Raw genomic sequence first — 17,260 nt, forward strand, 5'->3', positions numbered from 1 at the left:
GCCGGGTTTTCGAGTAGAACGGGGCGGGTTGCTCGGGTTGCTCGGGGCGGGTCGGGTATTTTTAATGGGATCAATTTCAATTTAAGTCCTGGTTTTTTTGTAATTTTTTTAGAAAAAACTGGTTTTTTGTAATTTTTTTTTTTAAACTGGTTTTTTGTAGCTTTTTTTAAAAACTACATTTGGACTAAAACCCATCAAGAATTCATTGTCTTGTATTGTTTACAATTTTCATAAAATATATGGTTGGATTTTTTTTTGTGTGTGAATCAAATAACTCTAACTAACTCTACCTGGAGTCCTGGACAGTAGGGCACTAAACAAAAAATCTAACTACAAAATAACCCTACGTAGACAATAGAGCACTAAACAAAAAATCAAACTACAAAATAATTCTACCTGGACAGTGTCACAGTAGGGCATTAAACAACTACCAAAAAAGAAAAAAAAAAAAAAAGCAAATAAAATGTATGTTTAACAGTTGCAGTGTTGCACACATTACATAAATAAAATTTAAAGGGCAAGCACACATAAAACTCTGTTACATCAAAAATAAAAGTTACAAAATCCAAGCTATTGGCCAACAAATCACTAGACCACCAGGCCTAGGCTCCTAGCAACAAAATCCAACAGCCACCAAGCAGAATGCAGCTTTAAGTCACTAATCATCCTCAAGTAGAATGCTGATATTCTTCAAAGTTATTTCTACAAAGAATGAATCAAAAAAAAATTACAATCTCAATTGAAATAGTTAAATGAAATTTGTAAATAGGAAAACAAATTAAGAAGTAAACTAAAATGATCAAAAAGCTTACCTGATTCAAGCTTATAACTTTCAGGATCATCAACCACATCTGAGTCAGAACTTAAAGGTTTTGATCTTAACCAGTTTTGTGCACATATCAATGCTTCAACCGTTTTTGGGGCCAGTGAACTTCGAAAAGGATCCAACACACGTCCTCCTGTGCTAAAGGCCGACTCTGAAGCAACTGTTGTAATGGGAATGACCAACACATCTCGTGCTATTTTGGCAAGAATTGGGAATTTGGTTGAGTTCACCTTCCACCAATTTAAAATATCGAAATTCACATTCGCTTTTTCAACATCCTCCATCAAATATCGATCGATCTCCGATTTGCTTTCCATATCACCTTTAGAAGTTAGGTATTTATGAAACCTATTCATGAAGTAAAAGTTGGCACTCTCAGTTTCTTCTATTTTCATTGAGGAACCTTGAAGCAATTCACTACCATGTTGAACTTGAGATGAACTCTGTCCAACATTGTAGTGATCATATAATTTGTTAAGGCATGACTTCAATTTTTTCACCATCTCCTCACATTTCTTGTCACCAAGCACATCTTTGAACCAATATTCCAATGACTCCAATTTGGTTCGTGGATCAAGTACAACCGCAACAAACATCATCAAGTTAACCTTATCATTGTTTTCAAGATCCCCCCAATATTTATTGTACTTCATCATCATCCTCTCTGCCATAGAACTCAATACAAAATCATCACTATTAATATACTCTTGTAAATGCATTTGAATGCCACAAACTTCTTGAAAGTACATATTAGATGTACAATATAAAGACCCCGAAAGTCGCATTGTGGCATCATAAAAAAGTTTGAGAAACTTAAGAAAAATCCTAATACGATTCCAATCAACACATGTAGGAGGTCCCAAACCCTCTTTCTCATTCTTTTCCTCATTCAATGCACTCTTAAAGTTTTTATCAAACTCTTCCATAAGTTGAAAAGCAGATTGACATTTTTCAGCACCTTCCAACATCAAAAATGTAGAGTTCCATCTAGTTGAAACATCAAGACACAACAAACCCTTGAAAGAAATTTGTTCTCTTTCAATACAACCCTTAAACTTCTCAAATCTTGCAGGTGAAGACTTCACATACTTCACCGCACTTCTAACCCTCACAATGGAGTCATCTACCTCTTTCAAACCATCAGTCACAATAAGATTTAATATGTGTGCACAACACCTGATATGCATAAACCGACTCTCTAATATGGCACCCTCCTTATTACCAGTTCTCCTCTTCACAAACTCCAAAGCAGCATCATTGGTAGAAGCATTGTCAACTGTGATAGTGAAAATGTTACGAATACCCCACTCAAGCATACACGACAAAATCTTCTCCCCAATGGTATCAGCTTTGTGATTAGGAATTAAACAAAAGTTTATAATTCTTTTGTGTAAGTTCCAATCACTATCAATAAAATGGGAGGTGATTACCATGTAATTAAGGTTTTGAACCGAAGTCCATGTATCAGTGGTAAGACAAACCCGAACTCCAGTTGTCATAAACATTGCCCTCAACTTTTCCTTCTCAGACAAGAAGAGCTTAATACAATCCTTCATCACAGTATAACGAGAAGGAATTGAAAACCTAGGCTCAACTATATTCATGAAATCCCGAAACCCTTCACCTTCTACAAACCTAAATGGCAACTCATCCTTAATTATCATCTTCGCAATTGCTTCCCTTATTTTCCCAGCATTGTATTTAGTAATCACCAAATTACCAACAGTTCCTTCTCCCATTGCCATTTGGCCTTCCCTCTTAACCTCAAAACTTAACTTTGATTGTGACTTATCAAACTTACTGGAATATTTTTTGCAAGTATTCTTCAAATGTGTTAGCATTGATGAAGTACCTAACCTTTTACTGTGACAACTAAACAATTTCTTGCAATAATTGCATTGTGATTTAGGATCCTCGGGATCACCCCCCTCTACCTTGGTAAAATGTTCCCAAACCATTGATGTTTGCTCAGATTTTTTAGGTTTTGGTGGGAGAGCTAAACTAGGGTTTTGAGTGCCAACACCAACACATCCAATAGTATCATTATCAATGGAAGGCATAGTACTATCACTACGAGTAGGAGTAGATGAAGCAGAACTAGAACCCATACCACTAGATGAATGACCAGCCATGAGTCTACAATAAATGGGAAAAAAAAAAAAATCAACAATTTATAAAATAGCAAACAAATAATTAATTGACATTTACATCAATTAAAAGTTGGGCCCTTTTACTGCCCTAATTAGCAAAATCAACTAATTAGCAAAATCAACCCAAGTTAAATAATCAGCAAAATCAAACCCAAAATCAGACCACAAACCAGAAACCTAATCAGTACTGCATAATCAGCAAACCAGCAAAATCATTAACAGTTGGCCCTTTTACTAATTAGCAAAATCAACAAAATTAACTAATCAGCAAAATCATTAAAAGTTTTTTACAAATCAGCAAAATTAACTAATGAGCAAAATTAGACAAAAAAAAAATACCAAAAACCAAAAACATAATCAATACTACATAATCAAAATAGACCAAAAACCTAAGCACTAATCAGTAGTCCCTACTCACAGACCAAAAATCTATTCATACCAATTTACCAAATATGAGAATTGAGATTTCTTTACCTACTGCCGAGGGGTGAAACCGTGAGAGTCGTGAGACTGAGACGCAGCTAAGGCAGCTTGATTCGTTCACGAAGGTCAATGTGACTATGAGCCTGTGAGAGCCGAGAGGGATAGAGAGAGAGAGAGAGAGAGCATCAGTTAATTTAGTTCACTTCCCATAGAGAGAGATAGAGAGAGAGAGAGAGAGATGAGAGAGAAACCTAGGATCGATGAGGTTAGTGCTCCGGTACGGCGGTACTAGATGGAGCGGCGAGCGAGAGAGAGAGCCGAGAGGAGCGGCGAGCGAGAGAGAGCGGAGCGGCGAGCGAGAGAGAGAGGAGCGGCGAGAGATAGTCTGAGAGAGGAGTGGCACGGTGGCACCGGCGAGAGTGAGAGGCGCTTTGTCGCTGGACGGCTGGAGCTTGGAGGATTAGAGGAACTGAGGAAGTCTGGAACTGGAACTGGAAGACAGCTTAGACAGGAATATTAGGAATTTAGGGTTTTAAACCTTAGTGGCGGGGCGGGTCGGGTCGGGTCGGGTACCCGCTTCTTAAAAAATCTTATACCCGCGAGCCGACCCGACCCGCACGGGTCTGATGTTTCCCAACCCGTGAATGCCAAAAAAAAACTAAAAAAAATCCCGGTGAGGCGGTCCAGGCCCGAGGCCCGGTGGGTTAGGCAGGTTGGTGAGGTTTGCCACCCACAGCCATGAGTTAACCCTTCATGGCCATGTCATCACTATGAAGGTTAAGCCACATCCTTGGACGTCGTGTTGAGCCATTTTCATGGAGGGAAGAGAAGATAGAGAGTTAGAGGGAGGAGACAGAAAGGTAGAGAGTGAAGAGAGGAAAGAGGAACTAATGGACAAAAATAAAAAAATAAAAAACAGAAAGAAAATGGTTAATATATGGAGGTCTTATATCGTAAACAGATACTATTACCTCAGGTTTTAAACTTAAAAAAAGAATTCAAATGGCTTAAAGCACAAGGAGAATCAATATATATTCATCAAAAAACCAAGTCTTCATGTTCCAATAAAAGCAGCCAAGAAATTGGATGATGGTCTAAAAGAACTAATCCAAATTAAAGCTTCTTATAACTGCTTGTACAATCCATATCAACATAATACACAAAATGTAGGATTCAATGCAGCTTGCGCAGTACGGCTCAGAGACACTACATACAGTCCAAATAAATTGAGTCTATATCCCACAAATCGATCGAACACTAAAAATTTATAATCTTCAGCTGGGAAATAATTTTGCTACCAATCGAAGACATGATAAACAATGTAATGAAATATTCAACCCAAAAATAAGCATTCAATACTTTTTCCATGGCGAAATTACAGTACTTCTAGGTGAACCTGTTGTAATCCATAACCAAAATTACATATATCCTGGAAAAAGAAACAATACCTAGGAACTCAGTGGTGAAAGAGAATAGTATAGGAGCATGCTGCAGGAATCCTTGGTTAGATGAAGTCGGCCAAACAAAAGAGCCATCATATCTCGCTGAGACACAAATTTTGATTGAATTGAGCCACTAAAAAGAATTACAAAATCGTTTTCTTGGTGAACCTATCCTGTATGTTTCTGTATAGTACAACAATATGTGCTAATGCATACCAAGCTTGATAAAAGTTCGCCCCAGTGACAAGCAAATATCACCCTTCAAGATATCTGATGCTAGCAACATTATTTGTGTTACGACTGCAACAACTGTTTGAATCTACTAAATGGACTTTATTCTCGTCATCATCATCTTCAACACAGAACCATACTCAACATTTGTCAACTCTAAGGTCAGCCATGTCAATCACAGTAATTGAAAGAAGCTGCATAATTCTTTATTCCAGATTCAGTCTCTTTTTCATACTCTCATAAACTAGGTAAGTAATACTTGCAGACGGAACAACTTTTAGCATATTAGGGAATATTCCTTTGTAGAAACCCCTAAGCCCTTCACGTTGAAAGGTTCTCTTAAATACATCAGCCATCCCCTTATAAGCAGCATCTGCATTATGGCGCTGTGCTTGCATTCTGGAAAGCATTAGCAAAATTAGCCTCATCTTAAAGAGAGCAAAATGAATAAAAGTTCACCCAAGACGAGCAACAACCAAGATAGTGATACAAGTATACAACCATGATTTACCTTGTCCTGACAACCTGCAACGGATAAACACATGTTGCTCCAAGAGCTCCTGATACTGTCCCACATCCCAATTGCACAAGAGGACCAGGTTCTACAGGAAATCTAACAAAGTTCAGCATACAATATAAAAGGCAGATCTGGAACAGAAGACAATTAAAAAATAAAAAAACAATAAGAAAAGATGATTAGAAGAAGTTAGCTATTTAAGACATATGGACCTTACCGCCATCATGAAGAATATACTTCTTTGACATATCTTTCAAGGATTCATATGCAGCAAGATCAATGCCAGCATAAGGAATAATCCCAAGAAGAGATGGAACAAGGCCTCTATAGAACGCCCGGGGTCCCTCATGAACCCATATATCCCTTGATAGAGTTCCAAGACTAGGAACTCTTCCCCCTTCACAAGAATAAGTTTGTATTCGAGTTTTCACAAGATCCATTGGATAAATAGCAGTCTGTGCCACAGCACCAGCAGTACCACCGGCAAACAGGCGACCAATAATGCCAACATCAGCTTTACTTTCATCCCCTTTAACATGTACAATAAAACCTTTCAGCCTTTCATAAGTGTAGAACCTTATGGCACTTTCAGGGGCCACCTTCATAACATTTAATCCATTGCCACGGAAAAATCCCAAGAAGCCACCTTCTTTCCATATTTCCCTTACTGCTGGCATGATGCGAGCTCGTGTTGTTTGTACTTGCAAAACAACCTTTAGACGATCAAGGGGGGCAGTAACTGTACGGGATGTCGCTCCTGCTACTGCACCTGCAATCAGATATCTACTTGCATGGATATGCTTACTGATGCCCTCTGGGATTACAGTCTGTTCGCCAATATCAACAAGGCATACCCTCTCTAAATAATGATAAATGTTCTCAATAGTGGCCTCATGAGGGTATAGTAGAAGAAAATCCCTCCATTCTTCAAATGTAATTACCCCATTGTTATCCTTATCAACACGCTCAACAAAAAGAGCAAGTTCCTCATCATCAATTTCAATCCCTACAAAAGAGAGACTGGTGTGGCTTATAGAATGAAACAACCTGCTAAAGAGAAAACTATTGTCTGACAACAATTTGATTTAAGTGCATATATGTATGTGTGTGTGTGAGTGAGGCTGAAATGATTTAAATAACAATATGCAATCTAAATTAATTACAGATCCTTTGCGCAAACTTTGAGCATTTACTATTAGATCAGACGAAAAAGAAGCAGAGATTTATGCAGTTTGGCAGAAGATCCACTGAAAATAAAGATGAGTTGGAATGGAAGACGTAAACATGATGCAGCTACTCTGTTCTAAATGAAGTCACAATAACTGCACATCAGCGACTATAAAGAAGGTAATTTGTTAGTTATTTGGATTTTAAGGAAGAAGATTCAATAACTTATAACCCAAGTCACAGCCCTCGTGGTTTCACCAGGAAGGAATATCATTACTAGCATGCATACACTTTTAAATCCTTATTACACACCACTAGTTCCCTACAAGCAATCATGGAGAAGAGCAGTTTTTCAGAATATGTGCATTTTATTTATTTATCTACCCAGATAAATATGCTTGTTCAAATTCAAGGATTTATATGCCTGTTCAAATTATGGGTTTGCAAATTAATTTTTTCATCATGCACATTGCTTGGCAATCTTCTTTGAAAGTTAGGAGGCCATGACCTTAAGCTTGTTACCGAAGATTGTGGGCATGCACATCATAGCTGAACCAGTCAAATTGTGAAAAGCACAAAGCTTGATAACCTTTATTAGAATCTCAATATCCTACCTTCCAAATTAACTTACCCATAACATATTCCACCAGGAATTACAGAAAAAGGCATGGAAGGACGCAAGTTTGACACTGGAAAACAGACATATAGACATGGCCATAAACCACATAAAAAGAAATACGTGGAGTTAAAACCCTTATCGCAGCGTCCAATAACCCCTTAAAACGGTAAAATTGTTGAATGCATCAACACAATTTTATTCACAAATTAGCAGAAGTAGAGAAGAATAAGATTTACCTGCCCTAAGAAGTGCATCCAAGAGCTCTTCCGGTGTAATGCAGCCATTATGTTCAACATCTATGGCTTGAAAAATGCAGTAAAGCTCGAGCTCCTTATCGTCCATGTAGCGCTTAAACTCTTGGTAATCAACACGGCCATCTTTATTGGCATCACAGACATTCAACAAATCCTTGGCATACTTGTACTGGGAGGGTATTTGGAGTGCAGAGAGGCCAGTCTCAATCTGGGCATAGTCCAAATACCCGGCATTTGCTGTGTCAAAGAAATTAAAGAGACCACGGATTCTGACGTCCCTCTCTTCCTTGGTCTCTCGCAAGGCCAACAGGACATGATCCATAGAGACTGGCCCTGGTTTGCTGACAGGATTGCAGCACTCTTTCTTTGGTTTTGCCTCCATTCTAATAAAAACCTAAGCTACCATAAAACAAACACACTCAACTAAAGACTGTTGAGAATTGGGATCAAAATGTGTTCTTGGGATAACACAAAAGCTAAACCCTTTGTGATGCACAAATTAATGACATCAGATGCAGACCTAAATGGACTCTAATTAGAACCTTTCGCTCTTCAACGAATATCAATCTGACAATTCCGTGACTTTTCTCTTTCGACGAAAAATCTAATTCCCGTTCAAAGTAGCAAATGTGATTGAAATGCACATACAAAATTTCAAGAAGATCGAATCGAATTATAAAATATGTGTGAAAATAGAGGATAAAAATAATTTTTTTTTCAGGTCAAAAAAGGTAAATGGAATTCAAAACGCGAAAACGACTGGAAAACGCACCGAAAACGCAACGTAGAATGTTCAAAAGGGGACGAGACGGCGAAGATTCAGAAACATAGTCAAATTCCCCAGGTGCGCGTCCGTCACTTTCGCCGGCAATGAGAGGGATGGCCGGCGATAAGATCATCCCGGGGAGAGAGCAGGGCAGAGCGAGACATAGAGAGAGAGAGAGAGTTTTGTGGACTATATATTTAATTTTATTTTCGAAAGTAAAAAGAAAAAAATCTAACAAGGTAGTGGGAGTAGCTGTTCTTTTTTTATCTTTTTATTTCTTTGCAATTTTAAGCATTCTCCAATGTGATATCCTTTGCGTTGTCTGTGGTTCGCATATTCTTCTTTCTTTGGTGTCCGCTGTAGCGTGAATTTTCCAACACAGTTTTTTTTTTTTTTTTTTTCTTTTAATATTATTTTATCAAATTTGATTATTTGTATGAGGTAGTAAGTATAAAGGACTCATAATAAAAAATAAAATGTAGCCCAAACATTTTATTTATCAAATAAAATCACTTGGAAAGGAAAGATTCGGTAAATTGTAGCGGTCCAAATCGAGTGGGAATATAGGACTTTTGGGGGCCTGGCCTGACCCCAGTCAAGCAAGCCTCGCTAGCCCAACCCCGAAATGTCATCTTTAGCTTTCATTATCAGCGTGAATTTGGTTTCACCAACAAAGACCAAAAAGCACGCACGTCTGACATGTTATCCAAGTGTGAACCACGTTTAGAACAAAAACTTTTCACGACCTAATTCCCTGTTACCATGCCTTGCAACACGTGAATTTGCACTTTGTTAAAGCCTAAAGCCTAAAGGGGCATAATCTATACATAACATACGCATCATGTCATATTCTACAACATACGCATCATGTCATATTCTACATTGAGAAAGGTTAATGTACAATCACTGCCGAAGCTTTAGTCTTGCCATTTCTAAGGCTGCCTTGGCTACTTTTCGCTCTTGTTCCCTCTGCTGATGAAGTTTCATTGCCTCTTCTGCTTCTCCAGATAGAGCCTGCAAACTCTTTTGGGACTCCAACATATCCCAACAAATCTCATCCATATGAGCCTCTAGCTCCTTAGTCTCAGCTTCACAGCTGGACAACTGATTCTCGACTCGTACAAGCAAGTCCTTCAAACTGGAAGCCCGTTCACGGAGTGATTTAAGGCGTTGATTGGAGGCTGTTAAGGAGGTCATTGTTTCAGCATGGATGCTAGAAATATCATCATACCTAACTTTCTCACTATCGTACCGCTCGATCAACTCTTGCCAAGGATGTTCCTCCTCCACTGACTGTTCCATATCAGCAAGTGATGATGCACAGGCAATGAATTCCCTCACACGCTCATGCAAATGTGTATAATTAACTGAGAGAGAATCCAAAACATCAAAAGTAGATTCTGCTGCCACTGCCATGGACTCATGTTTAAGCGGATCCATGGACTCAAGACTGGTAAGAAGCAGATTTTGGAGATGCAAAACTATCTGCTCAAGCATGTTGGAGTTTGAGGCTTCTATGCTGCCTTCAACAATTGGGTGAGGACTTTTGGCATTTGACAACTCCCGAGAAACATCACTCAAAGCCTCAGCATCCAAACAAGATATTTGCAGGGATGGCTTGTCAAATTCAGTAAGTGAGGGTCTATGAGGCAGCTCAGTAAAGCATTCATTACTAGACAAATCTTTATCCTGAGGAATAAAGATGGGATCAAAAGAAGGGAAAACACCTGTCAAAAATATGAATCAGAGTCATAACTAAAGATGAGAGGAGAAAAAACCAAACCAATGGAATGTAAAACCATACTTACAGCAAAAGAAAGGCTTAGGTGGAGGAACTGATAAACATCGAGAAGGAGGGAAAGTGAGCCGGCCCCACCAACCCAGTATAAGAACACCTGCAATTTGACTGGTACAATCTGTCCAAAAACAAAAAGAGGCAATGGCGGGGAAGTAAGCAAAAAAGAAGAAGAAAAAAAAATGGCAAGAGAAACATATTGAACGTGGTTAAACACAAGAAATTACCTCCAGTAGATGTGTCTCCAGCAGCGGTGGTCTGCCTCCGGAACTGTGTCTGTCGGTGATGCATCCCAGCCAGATATGTTTGATGGGAAATTAGGAATGTAATCTTCATAATGGGATTCCTTGACTCAGCCTCCTGCATGACTAGGTCTTGAAGATTCCAAGAGACCTTAACATGTGATGGATCAAGACATTCGGTTTCATCATGTTCTCCCCTCTCCATGAGGGGTTCTTGTGGATCACGACATGCGGTGGAAGTTTCATCATGTTGTCCCCTCTCCATGAGGGGTTCTTGTTCTTTCCCACAAAGTTCAGGTACAGCCATGTAAGTTGAGGAATGTTGAAGATTTTCCATTTCCACCGACTCAAATTCCATCCTTTCCGAGTGCTCAATACTCGAATCACCCAAGTCACTGACCAACTGATGGCTTCTCAAAGTAAACTTTGCAGACATGTCATGTTTGCTTTCCTCTACAATATCAGTGCTTGTGGTAATTTCTTGAGCATCCTCCCATTGGAAGAAAGGACAAGCTCCACATCCCTGTCTCAAAGCCAGGTTCCATTAATTAGATATCAACTGACACATTAAAAAATGCTATATGTGACAGGATGATGGAGGGCTGCTCTCCTAAAATGCTTCCATGGGGTTTCTCTCCTTGCAATTTCTCAGTTCATATTTATCTGTTTGAGCTTTTAAGGACAAGGTGCTCTACAGAAAGTGGGAATTAAGCAAGACCCGCTTAGAGGTGTGTCTTTGCAACATATATTTCATAATATTTAATGCCAAAAGTGAAACCACCACAACACCAGAACATGTAAGTTGCATCTTCAAAACTGAGAAAACTTGTATCACAAAACATCACCTTATGATTAATGGGATGATTAGAGTCAAGGTGAGCTCGTAAAAATTCATAATACATTCCCCAGCTTGTTGATGAATCAATGGAAGTGTGCATTAAATTCAAAATACAACCGTTATACGACACATTTATAAAGTCACACTCCATCAGGTACAGCATGAAGGACTAAATGACTAATCAGGTATAATCAATAGCATATACCAAAGCCGCTGAGTGCCAGAGGAAATGTAAATGTAGAATGTTGCAATCAGGAAAGCAAAAGAAGAGAGCAATGGAAATGAATCTTTGAATGTATATTCATTGTGTGACTAATACAGTCCATCGTTTATATTTTTATACATGAACTGAAAGAGTAAACAACTAACTGATAGATTACTCAAGTACTTCGGACATGCGGATAATTAACAATGAAATATAACCAAATTGTTCAATTGTACAAAGCAATTGAAACCCCGTATGACAAGGGCCAATCAGAAACTACGTTTAGGCAACCGTGTTTTTAGAAGAAAGAAACACTCAAACTAGTGAGTTTCAGTGAAGTTGGCGAACTTAAGGGGTTCATTGCTCAAATATATATGTACTAGAAAAAGGTTCATACAAAACAACATTTAGGCAAAACCATTACAAAACAAACTTGGGCATGCCATATAAAGATGATAAAGAGTTGTGAATCATCAGGGCATACCTTCTTGATTGGGCAAGCAAAATAGCTTCGACCCGCATCTGGCCCATCCGTCACCGTAATCCTTTGAGAGACTCCAGCTCGACAAGAACACACAGGGTTGGGAGGAGGAGACTTGCTAGCTTCACCATTCGTTACTTGGTCGCACCACTTGAAAAACCCACATCGACGATCCTATTAACGTGAAATAATAGTCCATAAATAAGCATGAAAACCAGAGATTTTATGCGCTAAGAAAAGAAAGAAAGCAAAAAAAATTAACTCGTCCGTTTGGGCAAGTATAGAACTTTCTGCCGGGGTTCTTCTCCGTTTGGGAAGTCCGTACAAGGCAATTTCCATGGCCACAACCGCATGGAATTTGGGGTGGATCAGGACCCCCGGAGAAGGAGGAGGGGCCGCTAGCAGTAGCATTAGTGGCAGCGAAGGGTTGAGATTTCTTATGGCCAGGTGGGGTCTTGAAGGGGCAATCTTTAACCCAGTGGCCCGGCTGATCGCAGCGGAAACAGGCGCCGTGCATTTTCGGTGCAAGACTTCGATCACAAGGAACAAGGAATTGCTGTTGCTCAAAACCCAAAGGGGGACAACTTTACCTTTTGAGACAGCAAGTGAGAGTGGCACTTTTTTTCATTTCTTTGGAATCTACTGCCTGTCAATTTCAAATCTCTCTCTCTCCGGAACTTTCCAAATTTACAACGTAACCTAAAATTTACTACTTAATTTGCAGTTTCCCCATCATTAAAATTTGTATAATGCTAATTTTTCAAGAATTTAAGATAATTTTTTGATTTCGAGGGTAAATACTAAATACTAAATAGTCTTTCTTTTTCATTTTCTCACAGCAAGCAAGCGGCAGAAATTGTTATTCTCATTGCGTTTTTATAAGATATTTCTTTTTTAAGTGTAATTTTTATCACAAATCAAGCCTTATGGGCCGTCCGATAAAATATAAACATCTCTGCTTAGAACAAGAAATACAACCAAAACACCCAATCTCGCCTCTTCAATCCCTCATTTACGGGAAAAAATCGCACAGCCACAGTTGTTCCCAGACGCTGCCCAGGCTGACTGTCGCCGCCCACCATCCTTTGGTCCGGTGCAAGCTAATGGAAATGAAGGAAGATATTTTAAATGCCCGAGCTTTTGGTTTGATATTGCCAAATTGAATAAGGTTCAGTATCCCAACATAACATTATTCAGCTGATTAGAATATGTGTATCGGAAAAGGCTGGATTTTTGGTTTATGAGTATGTGCAAGGGAAAATTTTAAGTCACATTTTCCAGAATTTGAGTTGGGAGAGGCAACGCAAAATTGGGATTGCGAAAGCGCTACAGTTTTTGCATGTCTACTGTTCGCCGAGTATTCTGGTTGGTGACATGTCGCCTGAGAAAGTTATGGTTGAAGGAAAAGATGAGCCTCGCCTGAGTTTGGCCAGAGATAGACGAGTGATATAAGTAGGCGGGAGGATTTTTTTATTCATAGACGAGGGATTGAAGGGGTGAGATCCGGTGTTTAGGATGCATTTGCATTTCTTGTTCTAAGCTGACATGTTCATCTTTTATTGGAGGGCACAAAAGACTTATTTGTGCCAAGAACGTTATTGCCATTTCCCTTCCTTTCTCTCTCTCTCTCACCCTTTTTTAAGAAAGGCACACAACTTCATCGCCTTTGGTGACGGCTAAGCTCACAACGGGCTTTCTTTGAGGACTCTTTCTCAACGAAAGTACACTCTTTTTGCTGCTTCAATTCTGTGCTTTCTTTTGTTAAATTGATCCAGATTGTTGCTTCTGCTTTCTTTTCTTAATGAATAAATGGCTTTTATATTTTATAATATTTATAGTGATTTTGATTCAGTGGTAGATTAATTGCTTGTCACTTCAATTTTATATCTCCATGATGGGTTCGATCTTAATGTGAATATAGGCATCAAAAGTTCACATTTTTCTTCATTCGGTGTATGATGGCGGTTTCCTATTCTCTGTGTCCTCAATTTCTGAGAGTTTCCTCTGGAGCCCGTCTTTGCATTTCCAGTGGTGGAAACAATTGGGACACCCATAAGAAGAAGACCCGTCATCTTGTTTGTGCTTCCACCCAGAAACCAGTGAAAGACTTTTGTATTGAATCCAAGGTACTCTGCTAAATAGCTTTAGATTGTTGTCCTTTATGTGTTTTGTTGAGCATTCATCATCCATTTGTATATCTAATTACTGTCCAGTTGTATGTCCGACTGAGACCCTTGCCATAGATGCTTTACCAGAATGAGCTAGTATTCGTATCCAACTCATCTCTGAATATTTCCTCTCATTTTTTGTTGGTGATGGAGTTAATGGGGACAAAGCAACCCTGTCATGTTTATGTATATCATGAAAACTCGAGATTCATAACATATCATTTGACATTGTAAAAAGTGAACCAGACATGGTTAGGTCTCTACTATAGTCATAATGGTGTGGATCTTTATATGTCAAGCAAAAAAACGAAAGAGATTAAGAATTCAAGGAAGGGGTCCCCTTTGATTTGTTAGATTTCTCTTGAAGGTGTTCATCGATGCCCAATAGTCATCATATAATGATTACTTGAACTACATCTTCACTCTATATCTTTACATTTGTTGTTGATATGGTAAAGGGACTTCCCTTGTACTTTAGCTTTGCGTTACACCGTAAACTTCAGTTACATAATTACTTGAACTTGTGGCAACTGCTAATAAAAGCCTTTCCTCTGTTGGTGGGGCTAGCATTCTTGAAATTAAATGGTTTTTAAGTATGAAATTCTTTGCTCGTGAAGCTATCGTAATGTAACTGGATTTTTTTTTCCTCTTTCATGTTAATCTGGTAAGTCTGTATATATATTTATCTCTTCGATTTGATGGATACGTAACTTTGGGTTGTTATTGTGTTTCTGTTTTTAAATGAACCATTTGGATAATTTCTCAGAGGTTTCATTTTATGCACCTCTATTCATTATACTTCTTCATTGTATGATGAAGCCATAATTACTAAGATTTATACTATTCAAATTTGACCATTATCTTTGCGGTTGCGTCATAATTCTGTTAGTTGAATCCTATGGTGTGCTTTCCTGTTTCCTTAATCACTCTATTTTAGCCCAAAAAACATTGCCTCTTTGGTTTGGGATGAGTGCCACAATCTTTGCTTGATCTTGGCATCTTGGTTTTAATTAACTGTTGGGATGGTATGTCAATATATAAAATATTGAGATGATTTGTTTATAATATAATAGTGAGAGTGTAAGTTGCGTTGAGCCCCCCACCATTCTTCAATTGATCGATAGAAACAGTGGGAGAAGCAACAGTTTGCTATGAAGGCAAATGGATTAAGATGTAGTTTTTGTAATTTCAACTTAAAGGCCTCTTATATTGGTGATAGTTGGAGATATATAAGACCACCCCCATAGTAGCAGTTTACGGTAAGATGGTTAAGGAAGTCTTTAAAGTATGTTATAGCACTAAAATATGAAGTTCATCCCCAATCTTTCGTAAGTTTTTTTTATTGTTTCTATTTTATTCTCATTCATTATTTGTTCTCTTTTAAGGACTGAAATCTTGCATGCACAAATAATTGTGAGTGTAATGAAATATTATAATTTCAGGCCCAGACATTGTTAGACAGTGTAAAATGGGATGACAAAGGGTTGGCGGTTGCAATAGCTCAAAATGTTGATACAGGAGCCATTCTAATGCAAGGCTTTGCAAACCGGGATGCGGTCCTTACAACCATTTCCTCTAGGAAGGCAACATTCTATAGCAGGTCACGGTCGATGTTATGGACCAAGGGAGAGACATCTATGAATTTCATCAATATTCATGATATATTTCTTGATTGTGATCGTGACTCGGTATGTTTCTGAAAACTTTTTGTTGGAACATCTAAGCCCATTTTTATTTCTTTTCTTTGATTTCTCGCAACTTTAACTCACAACTATTTCTCAGATAATATACCTTGGGAAGCCTGATGGGCCTACCTGCCATACAGGGTCAGAAACTTGTTATTATACGTCAGTGTTCGATTTAAAAGAACTTCAACAGGTCTGCACCTTCAATCATCTCATAAGCAATGTTAAACATATCTATTCCCTACATTACTCTAGACAAGCTTTAGCAAGATTTGAAATGATTCAGATCATTTTTGGCAGGTTGAAGGAAATAAATTGGCATTAACCACCTTGTACTCATTAGAGTCAACAATCTCCCAACGCAAAGCAGAACTAGCAGTAGAAGAAAATGGGAAATCTTCATGGACAAAACGTTTATTAAAACATAATGACCTTCTGTGCTCAAAAATCAGGTAGTAATATCAATTTGATTTGAGTGGATTCCTCTCTTTGCTCCAAGAAACAAAGAAGAAGAAAAAAAAAAGAACTCAGAGAACCAAACAAGAACCAAACTTCAAAAATTCAAAGAGAAGCCCGGCTTCTTGATTGTTTGGACTATCCATCTATTATTTCTTTGGAACATTTTGCTTTTAAAGGAAGTGTTTGTTGAGTAGTGTGTGTGAGTGTGTAAATGTGTGTGTCTATGCATTGCTACTGAAGATTTTGATGGGTCTGAACTTTTTCTTTTCAGGGAGGAGGCAGAAGAGTTGTGTAAAACACTGGAAGAAAATGAGGACAAATCACGCACTGCCTCAGAGATGGCGGATGTCCTCTATCATGCCATGGTTCTTCTGGCAGTTAAAGATGTGAAGATAGAAGATGTCATGCAAGTTCTTAGGCAGAGATTTTCTCAGTCAGGCATCGAGGAAAAGAGAAGTCGAATATCAGAAAGTTAGGCCTTGTAGTCTGTTCATGTTAACCTCCAACATTGCAGTGGATAGTTACTGTTTATGCATGAACAACTCCAACCCATTTGAGTGCGTTAACTCTAGTTGCTGTGCCATGAGAACTGGTTCGGCTCTGGATGACTTTTGTTTTAACCTTTTTAGGTAAAGACACAAATTTATTGTACTGTTTTAAGAATTTATTTATTCATATTATTCTCGCTTATTTGTATCCACGATGATTTGAATAGAATTTCAAATCAGGAATATTTATAGCCAAATGTTAACCATCAACATTGCAATGGGTAGTTACTGTTTATGCATGAACAACTCCAGTTCATTTGAGTGCCCCTGGACTTGGCTTTCTCCTAGTTCTTCCATCCCCTGATCTAGCTGCTGGTTTGGCTTTGGATGACTTTGTTTTAAACCTTTTCGGTAAAGGCACTAATTTATTGTACTGTTTTGAGAATTGAATTACATTCTTGGCTCAGGGTGGATGGCTGTCGTTTTAGCTTTCGAGGGTGGTCA

At 38.5% G+C, this 17,260-nt stretch overlaps 4 protein-coding genes across 5 annotated transcripts; 1 reads left to right on the forward strand and 3 right to left on the reverse strand.

Moving 5' to 3' along the window:
• Positions 1-1,052: 1,052 nt before the first annotated feature.
• On the reverse strand, positions 1,053-2,958 carry LOC132182257 (zinc finger BED domain-containing protein RICESLEEPER 2-like). The gene is made up of 2 exons (XM_059595444.1): positions 1,175-2,958; positions 1,053-1,056 (listed from the first exon to the last, which is right to left on the reverse strand). The coding sequence occupies exons 1-2, from the start codon at positions 2,956-2,958 to the stop codon at positions 1,053-1,055; spliced, it is 1,788 nt and encodes a 595-aa protein (XP_059451427.1).
• A 1,687-nt stretch (positions 2,959-4,645) lies between these two features.
• LOC132182700 (calcium-dependent mitochondrial ATP-magnesium/phosphate carrier protein 2-like) lies at positions 4,646-8,647 on the reverse strand. Of its 2 annotated transcripts, none has more exons than XM_059596017.1 (5): positions 8,402-8,647; positions 7,612-8,023; positions 5,807-6,595; positions 5,584-5,674; positions 4,646-5,471 (listed from the first exon to the last, which is right to left on the reverse strand). In XM_059596017.1, the coding sequence occupies exons 2-5, from the start codon at positions 8,009-8,011 to the stop codon at positions 5,279-5,281; spliced, it is 1,473 nt and encodes a 490-aa protein (XP_059452000.1). In that variant the 5' UTR covers positions 8,012-8,023; positions 8,402-8,647; the 3' UTR covers positions 4,646-5,278. The 2 variants fall into 2 exon arrangements, with proteins under 2 accessions (XP_059452000.1, XP_059451999.1); XM_059596016.1 differs by having other exon boundaries at positions 7,612-8,233; positions 8,402-8,646.
• A 213-nt stretch (positions 8,648-8,860) lies between these two features.
• LOC132183059 (uncharacterized) lies at positions 8,861-12,568 on the reverse strand. Its single transcript, XM_059596455.1, has 5 exons — positions 12,219-12,568; positions 11,960-12,130; positions 10,418-10,955; positions 10,204-10,311; positions 8,861-10,122 (listed from the first exon to the last, which is right to left on the reverse strand). The coding sequence occupies exons 1-5, from the start codon at positions 12,471-12,473 to the stop codon at positions 9,299-9,301; spliced, it is 1,896 nt and encodes a 631-aa protein (XP_059452438.1). The 5' UTR covers positions 12,474-12,568; the 3' UTR covers positions 8,861-9,298.
• Positions 12,569-12,938: 370 nt separating this feature from the next.
• Positions 12,939-17,072, forward strand: LOC132183404 (histidine biosynthesis bifunctional protein hisIE, chloroplastic-like). Its single transcript, XM_059596834.1, has 6 exons — positions 12,939-13,677; positions 13,878-14,082; positions 15,567-15,812; positions 15,907-16,002; positions 16,110-16,261; positions 16,540-17,072. Exons 2-6 carry the CDS (start codon positions 13,912-13,914, stop codon positions 16,742-16,744), a joined length of 870 nt encoding a protein of 289 aa, XP_059452817.1. The 5' UTR covers positions 12,939-13,677; positions 13,878-13,911; the 3' UTR covers positions 16,745-17,072.
• The last annotated feature ends 188 nt before the right edge of the window (positions 17,073-17,260 follow it).

The sequence above is a fragment of the Corylus avellana genome, chromosome ca5 (genome assembly GCF_901000735.1).
Source record: "Corylus avellana chromosome ca5, CavTom2PMs-1.0".
NCBI lineage: Eukaryota > Viridiplantae > Streptophyta > Magnoliopsida > Fagales > Betulaceae > Corylus > Corylus avellana.

Coding starts and splice junctions, on each gene's coding strand:
- LOC132182700 (XM_059596017.1), bottom strand. CDS start 8,011: ATGGAGGCAAAACCAAAGAAAGAGTGCTGCAATCCTGTCAGCAAACCA. Junction 6,596..7,611: donor GGATGCACTTCTTAGGGCAG/GTAAATCTTATT, acceptor TCTCTTTTGTAG/GGATTGAAATTGATGATGAG. Junction 5,675..5,806: donor GTATATTCTTCATGATGGCG/GTAAGGTCCATA, acceptor GATTTCCTGTAG/AACCTGGTCCTCTTGTGCAA.
- LOC132183404 (XM_059596834.1), top strand. CDS start 13,912: ATGATGGCGGTTTCCTATTCTCTGTGTCCTCAATTTCTGAGAGTTTCC. Junction 15,813..15,906: donor TTGATTGTGATCGTGACTCG/GTATGTTTCTGA, acceptor ACTATTTCTCAG/ATAATATACCTTGGGAAGCC. Junction 16,003..16,109: donor ATTTAAAAGAACTTCAACAG/GTCTGCACCTTC, acceptor CATTTTTGGCAG/GTTGAAGGAAATAAATTGGC.
- LOC132183059 (XM_059596455.1), bottom strand. CDS start 12,473: ATGCACGGCGCCTGTTTCCGCTGCGATCAGCCGGGCCACTGGGTTAAA. Junction 12,131..12,218: donor ATACTTGCCCAAACGGACGA/GTTAATTTTTTT, acceptor TCACGTTAATAG/GATCGTCGATGTGGGTTTTT. Junction 10,312..10,417: donor TGGAGACACATCTACTGGAG/GTAATTTCTTGT, acceptor GTTTTTGGACAG/ATTGTACCAGTCAAATTGCA.
- LOC132182257 (XM_059595444.1), bottom strand. CDS start 2,958: ATGGCTGGTCATTCATCTAGTGGTATGGGTTCTAGTTCTGCTTCATCT.